Consider the following 17,729-nt stretch of genomic DNA (forward strand, 5'->3'; position numbering starts at 1 on the left):
TCAATTATATGAAAAGGTTTCAATAATGCAGATTGGGGGCTGATACTTTTGTGGTCGGCTGATAAGCTATGGATAAGATAAGTTGAGCTTCATGCGCTGCTACTCCCATTATAAGGGTGACCTTGGACTTTTAAGAGCCAAACTCCTCTGAATGCAATCGCTTCCCGGTGGTTCGGAGTATACCTAAAGCAGTAGGTTCACTCATCTCTCATCATCCGTCTAATTACTCATGCACAAGCCTAAAGCTCATGAAAGCATCATCCTAGGTAGAAAGAATTTTTTAAAATACTGATTAACAGTCTATTTCTAAGAGAAAACTTGAAAATTACTCACATTAACAAAAAGGTATTTTGGCGGGGCTGCCGGTTTCTGGTTGTGATTCTCAGGTCAACTTGACCCTCAGATGAGATTTGACCCTTAACAAAGAGATTTCAAAATCTAATTGGAACATCATCGTGGGGTTATATTATGATCAATCAAGACTTTTTTGGATTTTCCTGTGCTTTTGCGGTGTACATACATATTGTATGAAGATAACTTGCTATTGTGAAAACCACTAATTTATTGGAATTGAAATTTATAAAAACAATTATCTGGTGTGAAAACAGAAACTAGCACATATCAAATTGGTTTAATAAATTGATATTTTTGACGGTAAAATATTGATTCCATACAATATTAAACTATAATATTTCAAATTTTTTTAAAAAATTAGTGGTTTTGACAATATCAAGCAGTAGTATTTGTTCATCTCTTTTGGATGTTTACCAGCAAAATTGCAAACTGTTTGCTTTTCTTTATTTAATAACTGCCTGTGAATACAGTATGATTACTTTATAAATGAACTTTATTCCGAAGTGAAAAGTGTAAATTTAAAGTATTGTGCTCACTATAACCTTAGTGTCCGGTTTCCCATTAGGGAACTTTGGACTATATACGGCGAGGTGGAACTACCCTTGGGTCTCCAGACCATTAATAGCCATACGCAAATAATAAAAAAAACTGTATGAGAGACACTCCACTTAATAATATACCCATGCTTTATCAATGAATACAATTATTTAGAAAGCTGTTTGCGCTGTATCTTTTCTCTCAGATCAATGAATTTGTCACAACTCCAGTTTTGATAGTAATAAATTTGTCCCTCGATCATGATCATTGATTTGATCCATTGCGAATGTAATTTGATCAAAATAACCTTCCATTTTCATAATAATTGTGAAATAACAACACATATTTTGTTAACAGTTTGTAGTATTTTATTCATCTCTACAATTGTATATGTTACAATACAAATTTACTAGAACACACAATTTATCACTATATTGATTATAATGAATATAGATAGTATTTTTATATAATATCAAATATAATTCAATTTTTCAATTGAAACCCGTGTTAGGCAATGTAACAGTTCAGCCTGCTGAACAATAATGATTATGAGCTTGAACAATAATTATTATTTATTTACACTGTAACATAAATAGTGGATCCGCCAATTCAACAAGTGAGTAAATACAAAAATATACGTATTTTCTACAAGTCAAGAGTTTTTCAATTTGCCGCCAAAATAGCTTCAATATGACCGCTTCTTAAGTAACATTATGATTGTGTTCATGGAGGTTGCGGTGCACGGCTTCGGCGAAGTGAGCAGTAACCAGAAACCACGTGACTGGTGCACCACTACTTGCTCCCTCCGAACGAAAATCGAATTCTGGTTCACCGTTTTTGGCGCGTACTTTTGAAATTTATCGTTTACAGATCGGTGTTGACAAAATAATAAAGGTGTTATCAATATATGAACATTCCAGCTATTATTTATTATTATTGATTCAATAATAATATTTGATTATTATTTGAAAAAAATATATAATGTAATCATGTTTTTCCTTATAAAGTTTTTTTTCTGATAATTAATGATGGTTTGTGTTGTCATCAATGAAAATTTGACTACTTTTCTATGCAATCAGTGTTAATGAATAAAACATTTTATGGAATATTAGCAAAATGTTAATAATTGAAATTTCTTGATTTATGTCTACTATCCAGACATTTATCTGGATAGATCCTGGCCTAGGAATAAATCAACAAAATATAGTATTCTGACTAATAGATAACATAAACACATCTTAGTTTAGTAGAATAGTCGATAAAGCTAAAAAATAATAAACTTTCCAGCCAATAATGAATGAATTTCTTGCTTTTCGACTATTCTGTAATTAATTCCATCAATGGAATAAAATACTTCGTACGCCTCATCCTATTTTAGTATAATTATAGACTCTGAATGTGAAGACATAACCTAACAAAACAGCAGACAACCAACGCTTTAACTCTCGACCAATAAGAAGCGTTGATCCCGGTACCGGTTTTGTGGAACATACTTTTCAAGCGGTGCAAGTGAGCATGTACGCGGTGCAAGTGAGCATGCACCACTCCACTCTGTTCCAAGATGGCGACCGGTACCTAAACTGTCAAAAGCTCCCACCGAACGCATTTTCGTGTCCTTGGTCGAAATCGTACATGTACCGCAACCTCCCATGAACACAATCATTGGTGTCTAGACCTCTTCCTATAGACCTTGGTATGGTCCACTAACAGGCTGCGTCATCTATGAACGATTTGTTGAACTCAGTTCTTCTAGTACTGCTTCTAACAACCCGTATTTTCTCAAAGTAGGCAACCCGCTTAGCACTACTTCAGAAAATTCATCAATTTTCAGAAACACAAGGAAGAAGGGATGATATGAAATGAATAAGAATGAAGAATGTATAATTTAATTTCCACTTAATTATCAATATATAGCCTATATAGCATACATAATTAAAATTATAAGTCTAACTCTGCCCACTAAAGAATATTTTTATTTCATTTCATTCAATTATATGAAAAGGTTTCAATAATGCAGATTGGGGGCTGATACTTTTGTGGTCGGCTGATAAGCTATGGATAAGATAAGTTGAGCTTCATGCGCTGCTACTCCCATTATAAGGGTGACCTTGGACTTTTAAGAGCCAAACTCCTCTGAATGCAATCGCTTCCGGTGGTTCGGAGTATACCTAAAGCAGTAGGTTCACTCATCTCTCATCATCCGTCTAATTACTCATGCACAAGCCTGAAGCTCATGAAAGCATCATCCTAGGTAGAAAGAAAATACTGATTAACAGTCTATTTCTAAGAGAAAACTTGAAAATTACTCACATTAACAAAAAGGTATTTTGGCGGGGCTGCCGGTTTCTGGTTGTGATTCTCAGGTCAACTTGACCCTCAGATGAGATTTGACCCTTAACAAAGAGATTTCAAAATCTAATTGGAACATCATCGTGGGGTTATATCATGATCAATCAAGACTTTTTTGGATTTTCCTGTGCTTTTGCGGTGTACATACATACATATTGTATGAAGATAACTTGCTATTGTGAAAACCACTAATTTATTGAAATTGAAATTTATAAAAACAATTATCTGGTGTGAAAACAGAAACTAGCACATATCAAATTGGTTTAATAAATTGATATTTTTGACGGTAAAATATTGATTCCATACAATATTAAACTATAATATTTCAAATTTTTTTAAAAAATTAGTGGTTTTGACAATATCAAGCAGTAGTATTTGTTCATCTCTTTTGGATGTTTACCAGCAAAATTGCAAACTGTTTGTTTTTCTTTTATTTAATAACTGCCTGTGAATACAGTATGATTACTTTATAAATGAACTTTATTCCGAAGTGAAAAGTGTAAATTTAAAGTATTGTGCTCACTATAACCTTAGTGTCCGGTTTCCCATTAGGGAACTTTGGACTATATACGGCGAGGTGGAACTACCCTTGGGTCTCCAGACCATTAATAGCCATACGCAAATAATAAAAAAAACTGTATGAGAGACACTCCACTTAATAATATACCCATGCTTTATCAATGAATACAATTATTTAGAAAACTGTTTACGCTGTATCTTTTCTCTCAGATCAATGAATTTGTCACAACTTCAGTTTTGATAGTAATAAATTTGTCCCTCGATTATGATCATTGATTTGATCCATTGCGAATGTAATTTGAACAAAATAACCTTCCATTTTCATTATAATTGTGAAATAACAACACATATTTTGTTAACAGTTTGTAGTATTTTATTCATCTCTACAATTGTATATGTTACAATACAAATTTACTAGAACACACAATTTATCACTATATTGATTATAATGAATATAGATAGTATTTTTATATAATATCAAATATAATTCAATTTTTCAATTGAAACCCGTGTTAGGCAATGTAACAGTTCAGCCTGCTGAACAATAATGATTATGAGCTTGAACAATAATTATTATTTATTTACACTGTAACATAAATAGTGGATCCGCCAATTCAACAAGTGAGTAAATACAAAAATATACGTATTTTCTACAAGTCAAGAGTGTTTCAATTTCTTAGATACTGAATAATATTGAAATTTAGTTTGAACAATTAATAATTTTTGCCAGTTTTAAGAAATTCACGCAAATGATAACAGCGCATGTTATGGAAGCTGGTGATACGAGAATATCAATCTTGGAGGAACACCTTACAATAAACACTCTCTTAGTTTCCTATGAATTACCCTGAATGTGATTGACAATTCAGAAAAATGTAAATTGTATATTTTTGTCCGTAAGAGCTCCAATGTTCATTACATATAACCTATCATAATTTTTATCTATCATGACAAAATTAATTTATGAAACCAAATAGGAATTTTTAGCCATAAATCTCAACCTCATCCAAAAATGTTAATGAAAGTTCATTTGATTAAGATTATAAGATATTGATTTTTCAAATGAATTTTGGTAATTTCACCACATTTTGTCAATGTCTAAGTAGAAGAAATAATTACTTGCTTCATTTGAATTTATTGAAACAATCTCATCTTGGAGAATAGTGCGAGAAGCTACTATAATGATTAGGCTTACTTTTTACAGTATACAAATCCATACTTTTCATAGAAAGTCTGACTAATAACAATATTTATTTTATATCTCTCAACATCTTAACACTTCAATTTTGGTTATATAACGGTAAAACTCCCTCATTTCTAGTTTCTTGGTTTGGTGTTTGTTTTACTTATTGAATTCTTACTCGGAGTGACAATGGTATTGTCCTAACAAAGTTATGCAGATCCCGGTGTAGATTGTTCAATATTGTAGCTTAGTTGTTAGATCTAACACCATTGTGGAACGGATCCAATGCAGTATTGTATAATACAATCTCTATTACAATAGCTTGAAAGTTACCAGAGTTATAACTATTAAATTTAAAAGACAATATACCACCAACTTTGATCGAATGTACCAACCTTAATTTTCATTATTGTCCAGAGACCATCAACGAATTTTATAACAATATTTATTTTGAGTATGAGTCACCAAACCAAAAAATTGTAATAGGAGGGTACCGTTCAACTTACAAATTCATATTTTCAATTTACAAATTACCCTCCTAGCTTTTTTATAATTATTTTTGTTGCATATCAATGCGTATATCTCTTACAATTAGACTACGTTTTTTGAGTAATGTACGCTTCGTTTAATTAATCACGAGTATTTTAATCTATATAGAATGAACATCCTACTGTTGTGTTATTGTTGCGACTATGACAGGCTATGCAACTCTAAATCATTTATTTTTTGGCAAGAATTAATGATTGTATTGTGGCTATAAGACGTACAGCAAAAGTTTATATTAGAAATTCACCACAATGCATTAACATGTACATTAGCTGATGATACTGCTAGTCTAAAACAGTATAAAATTACTTTTTATACTAGAATGTATAAACCAAATCATCGTGAAGAACACATCTGAGAGGGCATTCCTTTCAATGTTCATCAACTCACCCAAATTAACAAAATATCCACTCACATTATGATCTTCACACTTCAATAATAATTAACTCTTGAATAATTGTTTTGCTTGCTTATATTTGACTAGATAATATTGAAATATTATGATTTCACAAATCGATATTATTCCTAGAAAATACACCATTTAATCATGGTTTGGAACTATCCTACTATTATAATCTAATCTTATTTAACAATAAAATGTATAACGTTATTCCATATTATTATAAAAATTAAAAAATCTTTCGAAAGAAATAATAAGCGTATGAGTTGCATTGGTCAGAAAAAACCATTTCACACATAAAGCTTCAAACAACAAAAATATTAAGTACGACATAATGAATTGGACCTGCATGTAAAATATTATAATGGGGGATAATGATTAACATTGATGTAAGGTGTAAAGTATTTGAGCATATTAATTTTCTTTCAATTAAATAGGTTACACCAAAATCATTTTTCGATTCAATTATTGAAAATTATTACATAAAAAATTGAGTAAGTTGATCAGTAGAGACATGGGTAAAATATTGATAATAAATTGATCACAAGGAATTAGACACAAGTGGATTATTTCAAAAATAAATGAAGCAGAGACTTTATGTTGTAGGCTATTGAATATTATTTACTCATTATCATATGTATTATATAACTTATGGAATTCATCTAATTTCATATAAAAACTTATCATCTACGAAATCCATTATTTACATTATATTTCAGCCATAATTTCGGCATTTCGAACCAGCTTATTCATGCGTTAACCATGAAAATTGCATAACTAATATAATAATTATTATACTATACTAAAAGGTACTCTACCTAAGCAAATTAAAAGTATTAATTTTCAACCAATGAAAGGTAACTTCAAGGTCAGCTTAAAAATGTATTTGACAATATTATGTCAGTTCCAATATGAGAAGGAATATAGTTTTACTTATATAGTATGTAATTATGATACAATAGTGTGTGAGAGGTGTAACTATGAGCCTATCAGATTAAAATTGAAAACTATCTTCTTATTCAATTATTTTAAGCGATATATGCATTACTTATTGATAAAATAATATAAATTCAGTATTCGGATGTCTTTTCATGAAATATCAAATACTTAATAGTATGTTACCTCCTTTGGAAAAATACAAGCAATGAATACCATAAACTTACATTTAATTCAAGTAAGAGCAAACATAAATTGATAGTAACTTACATGTCATTCATGTAAGAGCGAACAAAAATTATTATTAATAGTAGCAGGCTACTAAATGGAACTTTGGAGAGTGTTACTTCTAAATAAAACATTGCTTTTCAGGATGTATAGCATCGTTTTTGAAATCATGAATGCATTCATAACAAGTTTGGATTCTGGTACTTTTTACCAATTTGTATAAAACTTGTTCAAAATATCAATGAAATAATTTCATTCAATAGCCATATCTTTTCTAGACTTACTTACTATCTCACAACAATTATACAATAGCTCTTGGGCATCTTTATTGAAAATATAGCAATGAATTAACTTCATTCTTTTGAAACCTTACATGGTTCACATTACAATGCAAGCGACAAATATGTTAACAATACTAGCCCATTACCATATTTTCCAGTTAATCTATCATCATAATACTCACCTTTTCATCTATTACAATCTCGAAGTAATATGATACTGACAATCATATTTTTGACGAATAATATATATAGTTGCTGATACGTTTTAGGAGGCTTCAATAGTTAAACTTCCTCTCAATCCATTTATTAGAGCTGGTCTGATAGCCCACTGTACAATAATAGAATAAATTGCATTGAATATGTCATTATTATACTGTTTGTCATCCTTGACTATAAAATCATGGTCCCATTTTTTTCTCGGCAATCTGTAAAATAATAAATACCATTCAAATAGATCGTTCTTTCTAAAATCTTATTCAATTACTAATTTCTAATAATTATTATTATTGAATCTTCTATCACATACTATTCATGTTCACAATATACAGAGTGGGTGAAAAGTCCAAGAACGGCTTAATATCTCATACACAAAGGCGATTTGACGGTGGGTGTGATTGGGGATCCTACTCAAATTGAAAAAAAACTACTTTACTATGACTTTAAAAATCTGGTCCGCCATCTTGGATCCGCCATTTTCAATGCAACTTTATTTTTTTAAATAGGAAGGTGGTCATGCGATACATGATTTCGATACAGAATTTCAAGAAAAAATGAATGGCGAAAACCGCATATCGATATCTCAAACCGTTTAGAAGATATTCACATTATTAATCAATACCACTCATGTATTTCATTTCTGATTTGCATGGTACTGATTGATAATGTGAATATCTTCTGAACGTTTTGAGATATCGATGTGCGGGTTTTGCCATTCATTTTTTCTTGAAATTCTGTATCGAAATCATGCATCGCATGACCACCTTCCTGTTTAAAAAATAAAGTTACATTCAAAATGGCGGATCCAAGATGGCGGACCAGATTTCCAAAGTCATAGTGCAGTAGTTTTTCAATGTGAGTAGGATCTCCAATCACACCCACCGTCAAATTACCTTTGTGTATGAGATATTAAGCCGTTCTCGGACTTTTCACCCACTCTGTATATGTTATGAGTTGTCTCTTCAGGGGACGTGCCGAATATTGGCAAGGCATATAAATCGAATCTACAAGGCTTATAATCAATAATCAATGAATATTCACATAATATTTTCATTTCACATTCTTATATCTCTCTTTGTTATTTTGTATTATGTTTGTTTGTGGGATAAATGAGTTGATTGTTTGATTGATTGATATTCTTGTTGAAAACACCTTCACTTTGCACAATTTGTCAATAGTACTGGAGCATTGTCATTTTGATTTTTTTATTTTCATTCGAACAGAGGATATTACTTCCATGTCATTCTTCATGTTCAAAATAATACTATTCTTAGATTATTTGATGACGAAGTGCCAATTGAAATCTATATTGAAATTCTACATTTTTTATCATTCACTCCTGATCAAAATTATTGAGGATTTTGTGATATTATTATATTTTACATTTTTTGAACATGGTTTTGTTGCAAAATCATACTTGTTTCATTTGAATATGAAGCAAATGTTTCCGACTCAAGCATGATTGAAGTTCCATAATAACTTTTATTTTTTCGTTGTTGGTTATCCATCTTGTTTTCACTAATATTATTACTATTGTATTTTATATTACTTTAAAGTAAAAAGCACTCACATTCTTTGGTGTGGCGACGACCGTTTCGTGCTGGTGTTTCACATTTTCAAGCCAAACAGAAACTGAAGTATTTGAGGTTATGAGGGTGAGTATTCTGTCAGAGTGGTGGTGGAGGTGAGTTTTGGCGGTTAATGGAGGAGGATTTAAATGAGTTCATTGTCAAACAAGGTGTGGGAGGAAAAGTTGATTTGGTCATTTAGAATATTGTTTGGCTGTTGTTTGGTGTATTTATATACTTCAAACTGTTCCAGTACATCTAATTTCTTTTTGTGAGAGTGGAGTATTTCAATGGCTCTTGTATTGAAAATTTTAATATAAGAATTAAAGAACACACAAGAGCCATTCCCCACCCATCCTCCCATCCCGCCTTTGCAAAAAACATTATCTCCACTGATCACACACACCCTGACATAAACAATAACCTTGAAATACTCCACTATTCTCACAAAAACAAAAAATTATATGTACTGAAACGGTTTGAAATATATAAAATACACCAAACAATATTCTAAATGACCAAATCAACTTTTCCTCCCACACCTTGTTTGACAAACTCATTTAAATCCTCCTCCATTAACCGCCAAAACTCATCTCCACCCCTACTCTGACAGAATACTCACCCTCATAACCTTAAATACTTTAGTTTCTGTTTGGCTTGAAAATGTGAAACACCAGCACGAAACGGTCGTCGCCACACCAAAGAATGTGAGTGTTTTATCCCTTTAAAGTTATAAGTATAGAATACAATAGTAATTTTATTTTTTACTAGATTTGAAACATTGTTGAAACTCAAAATTTTCCATTAACATTTTTCAATATAACGCTTATTAAAAAGGAATGAGTATGGATCTGATTTGATCATATTCAATTTTGAAAACAAGGACAACATTTTTTCAAACAAATAGTTACATTGAGGAAAAATAAGCTCACCTGCATCTTAGACATAGAGCCAATGTTTTGCTTTGAACCTGCTCACATCTTTGGTTCTTGTAATCATTTCTCTTTCTTCAACCGGTGAAATAGAGATCGCTATTCTCTGAAATCAAACATCAAACAAATGAATCACTAAGCTATGAGACCTATATAATGATATAATCCAATAGAATAAATTTTCATCCAATTTGGAACCAAACAAATGAATCACTAAGCTATGAGACCTATATAATAATATATTCCAATAAAATGAATTTTCATCCAATTTGGAACAGCTCGTACTATTCAATCTGAACACTCATCGTGCAAATTAGACCAATCAGAACGCAGAACAACCAACCTATAACTATAAATAATTTTTCAAATCGTGATGAATGGTTAGAAAAGAGAATCAATTCAATACAAAATGATTATTTTATTATTATAATGCAGAAATCATAATACAATGATTGGGAGAGACTACAAGCTAAGCCTAGAACTGTCTCTCTACCAAATTTTTAATAATAAAATATCAAAAAAAGTTAGGCTATTATTATTTATTTGTATAACTTTCAAGGATATAATATTAGTTATGCAATACTATAGAGTAATACAACATTGAAAACCTTAATTCTCTCTAACTCTCGGTAAGTCTCTCATTAACACTGGTTGAGGGTTAAGTGTAAGAGAGGGCCGACTGCGCCCTAACTTCGCCCTCCCAGGTATAAAATAAAGGCAGTCATTCTATTCTATTCTATTAACCACATCTTGCAAAATTAATATTATTACTATAATCATAATCCCGAATAGGTTCTTACAATATATTTTATGATAAATTGTGTTATGTATGATTATGTAGATTCTATTTAGTATCATAGAGGAATATAGCATAAGAAGATATTTCATGGCATAGGGCGTTTATTTTCCAAATTTCACTGTTAACTCTAGCCAATAGTCCTAGTAGTTCACTACTGTAAAGCTATACAGAGTGTCCCAAAAGTAAAGTGCCAAACTTCGGGAATAGGTTCTAAGGGTCAAAACAAAGAGAAAATGTGGTATAATTTTCTTTCCTAAAACGCTCAGTTTACGAGATATTAGCCATTTTGTATTTTTAACAGAATCATTTTTTATCTTCAAAGTTTTCCAACCGATCGCTATAGAAATCTGTAGGTATGTTCAAATAAGAGAGATGAACTGTAGAAAAAATATTCAACTTTGTCCAATTCAAAAATTCAAAATGGCGGCCATTTTAAACTTTCAATCCAAAATTGCGGGAGAACGGTGATAGATAGAGAAATTTACGAAGAACAAATGTTTTCAGGAAATTTTATTTACAATCAGTCAAGACAAAAAAAAGAGAATCGGACAAAGCATAACAGAGATACAATGAAATGTGTGTTACGAGGCAGCAAAGCATCAATTCATTGTAAATGACAAGGAAGCCTACCAGTCTGTAATAACATCAAATTATGATTTTCTTGTGTTTGGATGGAACAAACTTTTAAATTTGGAATATGAACTATCTTTACCATGAGATAAGTTCTAATGCTATATTTTCTCTATGTATCTATTTCTCTATACTGTAATGTATGGAATGTGGAAAATGTTGAATAATGAAAATGAATTATGCAGGTAGTATGTTGCTGAATATGTTGCTGAATTGAGGTCGGTTACCTCTGAGAGAGATCCAGGTGTGGTGGCAATTTGGAAGATGGCTGCCGCCGGAATCATGAGTATGGAGGAGAGGGCGAGCGACCACCCCACCCACTCAGCCCAGCCCGGGTAGCTGTACTCGTTGTAGGACAGAGGCTCGTGGTACAGCAGGCCAAACATCACCACGCCCTACAAATAAGCCAACTCATCATCTTCAAATGCACAACATTTCATCAGCTCTGAACCAATTTTTAAAAATTCCAAAAGTTGTGAATGTTGGTGTGTGAATGATTCTTCATTCTTTACTTATACAATCACTTATAATTGAAGTTTATTAATTCATTCATATGGCTTTTATCGGCAAAGAGATCCTATTGTATGATCTACCTCGCCTCATCTCCTATTAACACTCAAGTTTATAGGTTATATATTGGGTTCTTCATGTTTTCTCACTAAAAATTTGCACTTTCACTTCTAGAGTTTCTATTTTATGAAGATTAGAATTAATAAAACATATTTCAAAACACAAATTCACATTTTAAAAGCAAACAAATATAATTTTTTGATGATAATATTGAAGCTGAAAATTTCACATTACAAATTTTTCCATGGCAACCAAAAAAATCATTGAAGTGATTGTGAGAGAAAATAGGTGACGCTTAAGAAATAAAAATAAAAAATCCAAGTACCCTTGTTTTAGAAAATTTCACTCACATCATATTTTTGTGATTGTAAATGTTTTTAAAAAGGGTACTTCGATTTTTATTTCTATTTCTTGATAATAAAGAGTAACCCTAACACAAAAAGGTAATGCGAAACTTGAGCTATCTGTCTCCCGAATTGAAACAACCTCCGACTTGGAGGGATATGCGGAGCAGAGAAATGGAATAAACCCTATACTATTAAACAAGCAACTTCTGTTTATATATTTAGATGTTTATATGTTTGTATTTCAACGGATCTCGAAAACGGCTCTAACGATTCTCACGAAATTCAGAACATAGTAGGTTTATAATAAAAAGATTCGATGGCACTAGGTCTCATCCTTGGGAAAACTCGCTGAAGGACATTAAAAGGATAATTATTATTCATCCTTGGAAAAACAGCTGATAATTATTATTTCATCATCTGTTTGTGATGGAATTGAGTGAGCGAGTTCATGTGTGTGGGACTGTGTCAAAATTATGACTCAGCTGTTGAACTTTTGTAATCATTCAATCAGGTACTTAGTGCCGGTTGCAAAAAAGCCGGGTTATTTCCAATCCTGATTAATTCCAGTAGATCCATCTTTTTGAAATGGTCTTCTCTGATTTGGTTCACGAGAAGTTGATCAGGATTAAAATTTAACCGGCTTTTGTGCAACTGGGCCTTTGTGAGGGAAATTTTTGCATTCCTCTGGGAATTAATCTCAATCTACTGTAATTAAATAGAACATTTTTGTATGAATGTTATTGTATCCTGCCCTGTTATTAATAGGAAATCAAACCTCAAATATCTTGGTATATGGATCGATGAGTGTCTCAAATGGGACATCCATGTAAACTTCCTATGTAAGAGACTAAAATACCTATCTTATAAATTTTATAAATTGAAAAATGTGCTATCTTTCTCAGAATGCAAACAGGTATATACGGCACTGGTAGAATCCCTAATGCGATATGGTTTAGTAGTTTGGGGTGGGACTTTCGATACCCATATATTTTTTCTAATACAAAAATTTATCATAAAGACAATTTTAAAGAAACCTTAGAACTCATGATAGTAAGATTTTGTTCAGTGAATTTGATATACGACAGTTATATCTTAGTTGCATAACAAATTACAGTTTTAAATACGAGCATAATTTCCCTCTAGCCGATGACATAAATTATAATCTTAGACCTAATACAATAAAAAAATATGAAATATATAACACCAACTCAGCTCTTCTTAGAAGGCAACTTTACTACATTGGCAGTAAATTCATAAATATACAAGAAAGTGAATTTCCACTTAATAATTTCCGAAATAATAAACACAGAAAAAGAGCCATAGAGGCATGGCTGAACTTGAATTATTTTCAATCGTTGACTTTCATACAATAATAAATTTCATATTACAAATTACATTTTCGAACACTTCATACGCTAAATTCAAGTTTATATATTACATCCCTGATCAAGCTGATTTACGACTCACACTGGCGCACAAGGAATCTTCCTTTTGCCGGTGTTTTTGCCTCACCTACTGTACTTATGCATATGAACATAAATTGAATCTTCATTTTATAACTATTATTTATAATATGAAGGATATAATTTCGTTACTATATCTAATTAACTTCCTTTTGCCGGTGTTTTTGCCTCACCTACTGTACTTATGCATATGAACATAAATTTAATCTTCATTTTATAACTATTATTTATAATATAAAGGATATAATTTCGTTACTATATCTAATTAAATAAATGTATGTATCTTGTTTTATGTGCAGTAGCATATACCTATTTATTTTTTGTAAAGATTTTTGTATGTTGTTTTTGGCAAATAAATTCATTCATTCATTCATTCAATCATTATTATAATTTCTTCTTTCGTAATACATGTTTTATGCTTTTGTACTCCAGAGCGAAGCTCGGTCCCCGATATTAATTCTAATGAGATCTAATCTCTAATCATAATTAGTTGTATTAATAGGTGCGTACAGGCTTGAGCGCCACGAACACTAGGGAGTCCGATCTCACTAGGCATCAAACCTGCAATCTATGTAGAAATCAATCTGAAAAAAACACGCTCTTTTAATTTTTTATCAGCTGATGCTACGCTTATCTGTACAAACACAGATATAATCAGCAGATGAAAAGTGAAATGCGCGTGTTCGTGGCGCTTAAGTCTTCACGCAACTATACGCACGCATAAGCCTGGAGCTCATGCAGGCATCATGAGCAAAGCAAAAATTCATGAACTGAGTGAATATTCTATCTATTAATGGCTATAGGACTGACAATGATGAATGCAGGGCTGATGAACTTCCAGCAGATGCGCCAGTAGAGGCCTGGCCGCTGGCCAATCATAGCCTCGACGTCGTTGGAGAATCGCTCGAGGCCGTAGAACCAGGACACGGCGACCGCCTCGAACAGGGCCGAGCACAGCAGCGAGATGCCCGCCGCGTACGTGTCCAGCAGGTGGAACGAGTAGATGCCACCCTACAACACAACACATTCATACAACTTACAAGCTGGACACTCACATATTCAAAAAAATATTGTAAACACTATTTGTTGTATCGATATTTCGATATATCGATAATTTCAATACTAATCGATAAGTAGCTTATAACCATCGAATTGGTAAACTATCGAGTCAGCAGAAGCAATATGTATCCTCACCCTCTAAAGCTGGGTTATCGTTTGTGCGTATATATATGCCGTCGTCGACCACGACAGGGTGAGGATCTCACATTGGGTAGATTCCAATTTGTCTAAAGAGCCTGAAATATTATGTTGAATTATGTTTTAATGGGGGAGGTTGAGTTTATACTTTTTAATGGCAAGATGTTGATAAAATTAGAAATGTTTTGATTCTTGAATGATAAACACAAATAATGAAAATTCATTTGATCATCTGTTTTAGCACACTTGAAATTTGGACAACATGAATGTCAACAATGCTTGTCGTCGTCGATTGCGGAAGTTTACGCACAAACGAAATTCACCTTAAAATGTACAAGTCAAGGCGACTCTGTTTTTATTATTTCTTTCATGTATTTAAATGGGTGCATCAATTAATAAACAAGTATTACATTGTGATTTTTTGGAAGATCCAGTTCACTACACTATGATTTGATTTGATTTGACTATTTGATAGTGAATATCTTGGTAACGCAATGACAGGCCGTTTCAGACCGCCCTACGGTCTTTGAAAGACGGATCTCCTCATGTTCTGTCCATTTCAACTATAGCTGACGTGTACCATGTGCTCTAAGCTGAACAATGACGCTCAACCACAGCTTAAAATGTGATCAAATACAAAAATTATGGAAAAATATATTTTGTTGTAAACTATTCATAGATTACGTATAATACTCACGTATAATACCTTGTGATACTTGTTACATCGCTCAAACTACACTCCGCTAGTTTGAAACGGCCTAGGTTTACAGCGCTCTAAAACGGCTCTACAGTTTCCATGCGGGCTCCTTCTGCCACATGAATTTTTGACAAAACATGGAAATACAATACCAAGTATGATTCATAGCTGTACGTTTATCTTTATTTTTTTCAGTTTACATTCACTGTCAATTAGTAAACATTTTTTGGAACCCTCTGTTCATATCCATAGAGGGTTACAATGGATTTGAAGATTTGAAATGATAAGAGCTGAGGGATAATGAATTCATCGTCGCAAGTTTTGCATCTTGGAGTTGCTTCTCGCTTATCAAAACATGTAGTTATTTCATATATAGTAATAATTAAATGAATACTGATTAATTTCTTAATTACCGGAGTGACGTTAATTGCAACTATAAACGGTATGAAACCGCCTATGAAACCACCAGCAGTCTGAAATGGCCTGATTAAGTTTACGGCGGTCTAAAACGGCTCTACAGTTGCCATGCGGGCTCCTTATGCCACACTACTTTTTGACAAAACGTGGAACTGCAATACAATGATTCATAGCTCTAAGTTTTTCCAGTTTACATTCACTGTCAATTAGTGAAAAAAATTTGGAACCCTCTGTTCATATCCATAGAAGGTTACAATGGATTTGAAGATTTGTTCTAACAGTAGCTAAGGAGTAATGATTTTCTTAGAGTGAAACATCTTAGAGTCGCTTCTCGCTTATAAATTAATGTATTTTTTTAATATTTAGAGATGAATAATGATCAATTCATAATTACCGGAGTGACGTTAATAGTTGCAACAGAGAAGGAAAGGAAGACAACGCAGAGGGTGAACACCTCTCTTGGGTAACGGAAGCCTCGCAGGAATGGTCTCAACTCATCCATCAGGCCAGTGATCACACACTCCAGACCACCCATCTGCAACAAAAAATGAAATCTACCTAAATATCCCTTTTAATAGATCAATTTAAACATAGCAACACAGCAATGTAATGCATTTATCGTTTGACTCTACTGAGGGTAAAGGCATAACTTTGGATTCTCTCTGTCACACAACCTTTTTCAATTGAAAATATCACAAAGAAATGTTGAGAAAAAATATATATATATATAATATAATAAAGGAGAGAATTATTGTCTAATACATGTACGGGAAAGGAAATTCACGAAAGGCGCATCATCACGTCTGAACTATCTACTGAATTGATCAACTTGAATTTTGCATATAGGATCTCAATTTACCGAGGATGGTTATAGGCCCATTTTAAATACTCCAAGGTTTCAGTAGGTCAAGTTTTAAGTTTGTCAAGTTTTTAATCAGACCCTTGCGGAACACATGTTACCTGCTAGTATAAAATAACTGAAACCGATTAATCTCAATCCATATCACTAGTCGGGTTAGTCACACTATATAGTCTAAGCTAAGCAGTTTTCTCATAATCTCGAATCAATGTTCGCTTATTTTCGTTTTTTTACTCAATTAAAATAAGTAATAGGCTGACTTTTGTTTCAGTGTAAACCGCAAGTAAATTCACCCCAATATTATGATTTTTAGTGGCTTTCATTATAGTTTTGCGAAAGTATTTTAATATGAAAGGTTTGAAAAAATAAATTCTTCCTCAAACCGAACTAGTTTTTTCTCTTCACGACTTCTAAAAATGAAATTGTTAATCCATTTACATTTATAAATTCTCTCAAAACAACTCAACTCCTGCATTTGACAAAATGAATAAAACCAGTAAATAAAGCTCAATGAGTAGGCTACATTGGATATCTAGAAAAATCAAAGCTATCAAATTTCACTTTTTTTATGTGTTAGTGAACACTTATATAGTAGCACAGATCTGAAGGTATACTAAATGCCAGTTGCCCAAAAGCCGGTTAAATTTCAATCGTGATTAATATCATGAGAGCCAATCTGAGAAGCCTTTTTTTCTAAAAAG

At 32.3% G+C, this 17,729-nt stretch overlaps 1 protein-coding gene across 4 annotated transcripts in view; it reads right to left on the bottom strand.

The window, feature by feature from the left end:
- Positions 1-2,833: 2,833 nt before the first annotated feature.
- Positions 2,834-17,729, bottom strand: part of LOC111052092 (sodium-dependent noradrenaline transporter) — a 75,126-nt gene continuing 60,230 nt past the window's right edge. For 2 of the 4 annotated variants that reach the window (XM_039432139.1, XM_039432140.1), the window contains exons 10-14: positions 16,564-16,704; positions 14,669-14,869; positions 11,706-11,873; positions 10,050-10,155; positions 4,321-7,758 (exon numbers count right to left, since the gene is read on the bottom strand). In XM_039432139.1, coding sequence (XP_039288073.1) covers positions 10,057-10,155; positions 11,706-11,873; positions 14,669-14,869; positions 16,564-16,704 — 609 coding nt within the window. In that variant the 3' untranslated portion in view covers positions 4,321-7,758; positions 10,050-10,056. Of the gene's footprint in view, positions 3,139-4,109; positions 7,759-10,049; positions 10,156-11,705; positions 11,874-14,668; positions 14,870-16,563; positions 16,705-17,729 lie in introns of those variants that run through there. The other 2 variants (XR_005571745.1, XM_039432141.1) reach the window with 2 other exon arrangements.

This window comes from Nilaparvata lugens, chromosome 7 (genome assembly GCF_014356525.2).
Source record: "Nilaparvata lugens isolate BPH chromosome 7, ASM1435652v1, whole genome shotgun sequence".
In the NCBI taxonomy this organism is placed as follows: Eukaryota; Metazoa; Arthropoda; class Insecta; order Hemiptera; family Delphacidae; genus Nilaparvata; species Nilaparvata lugens.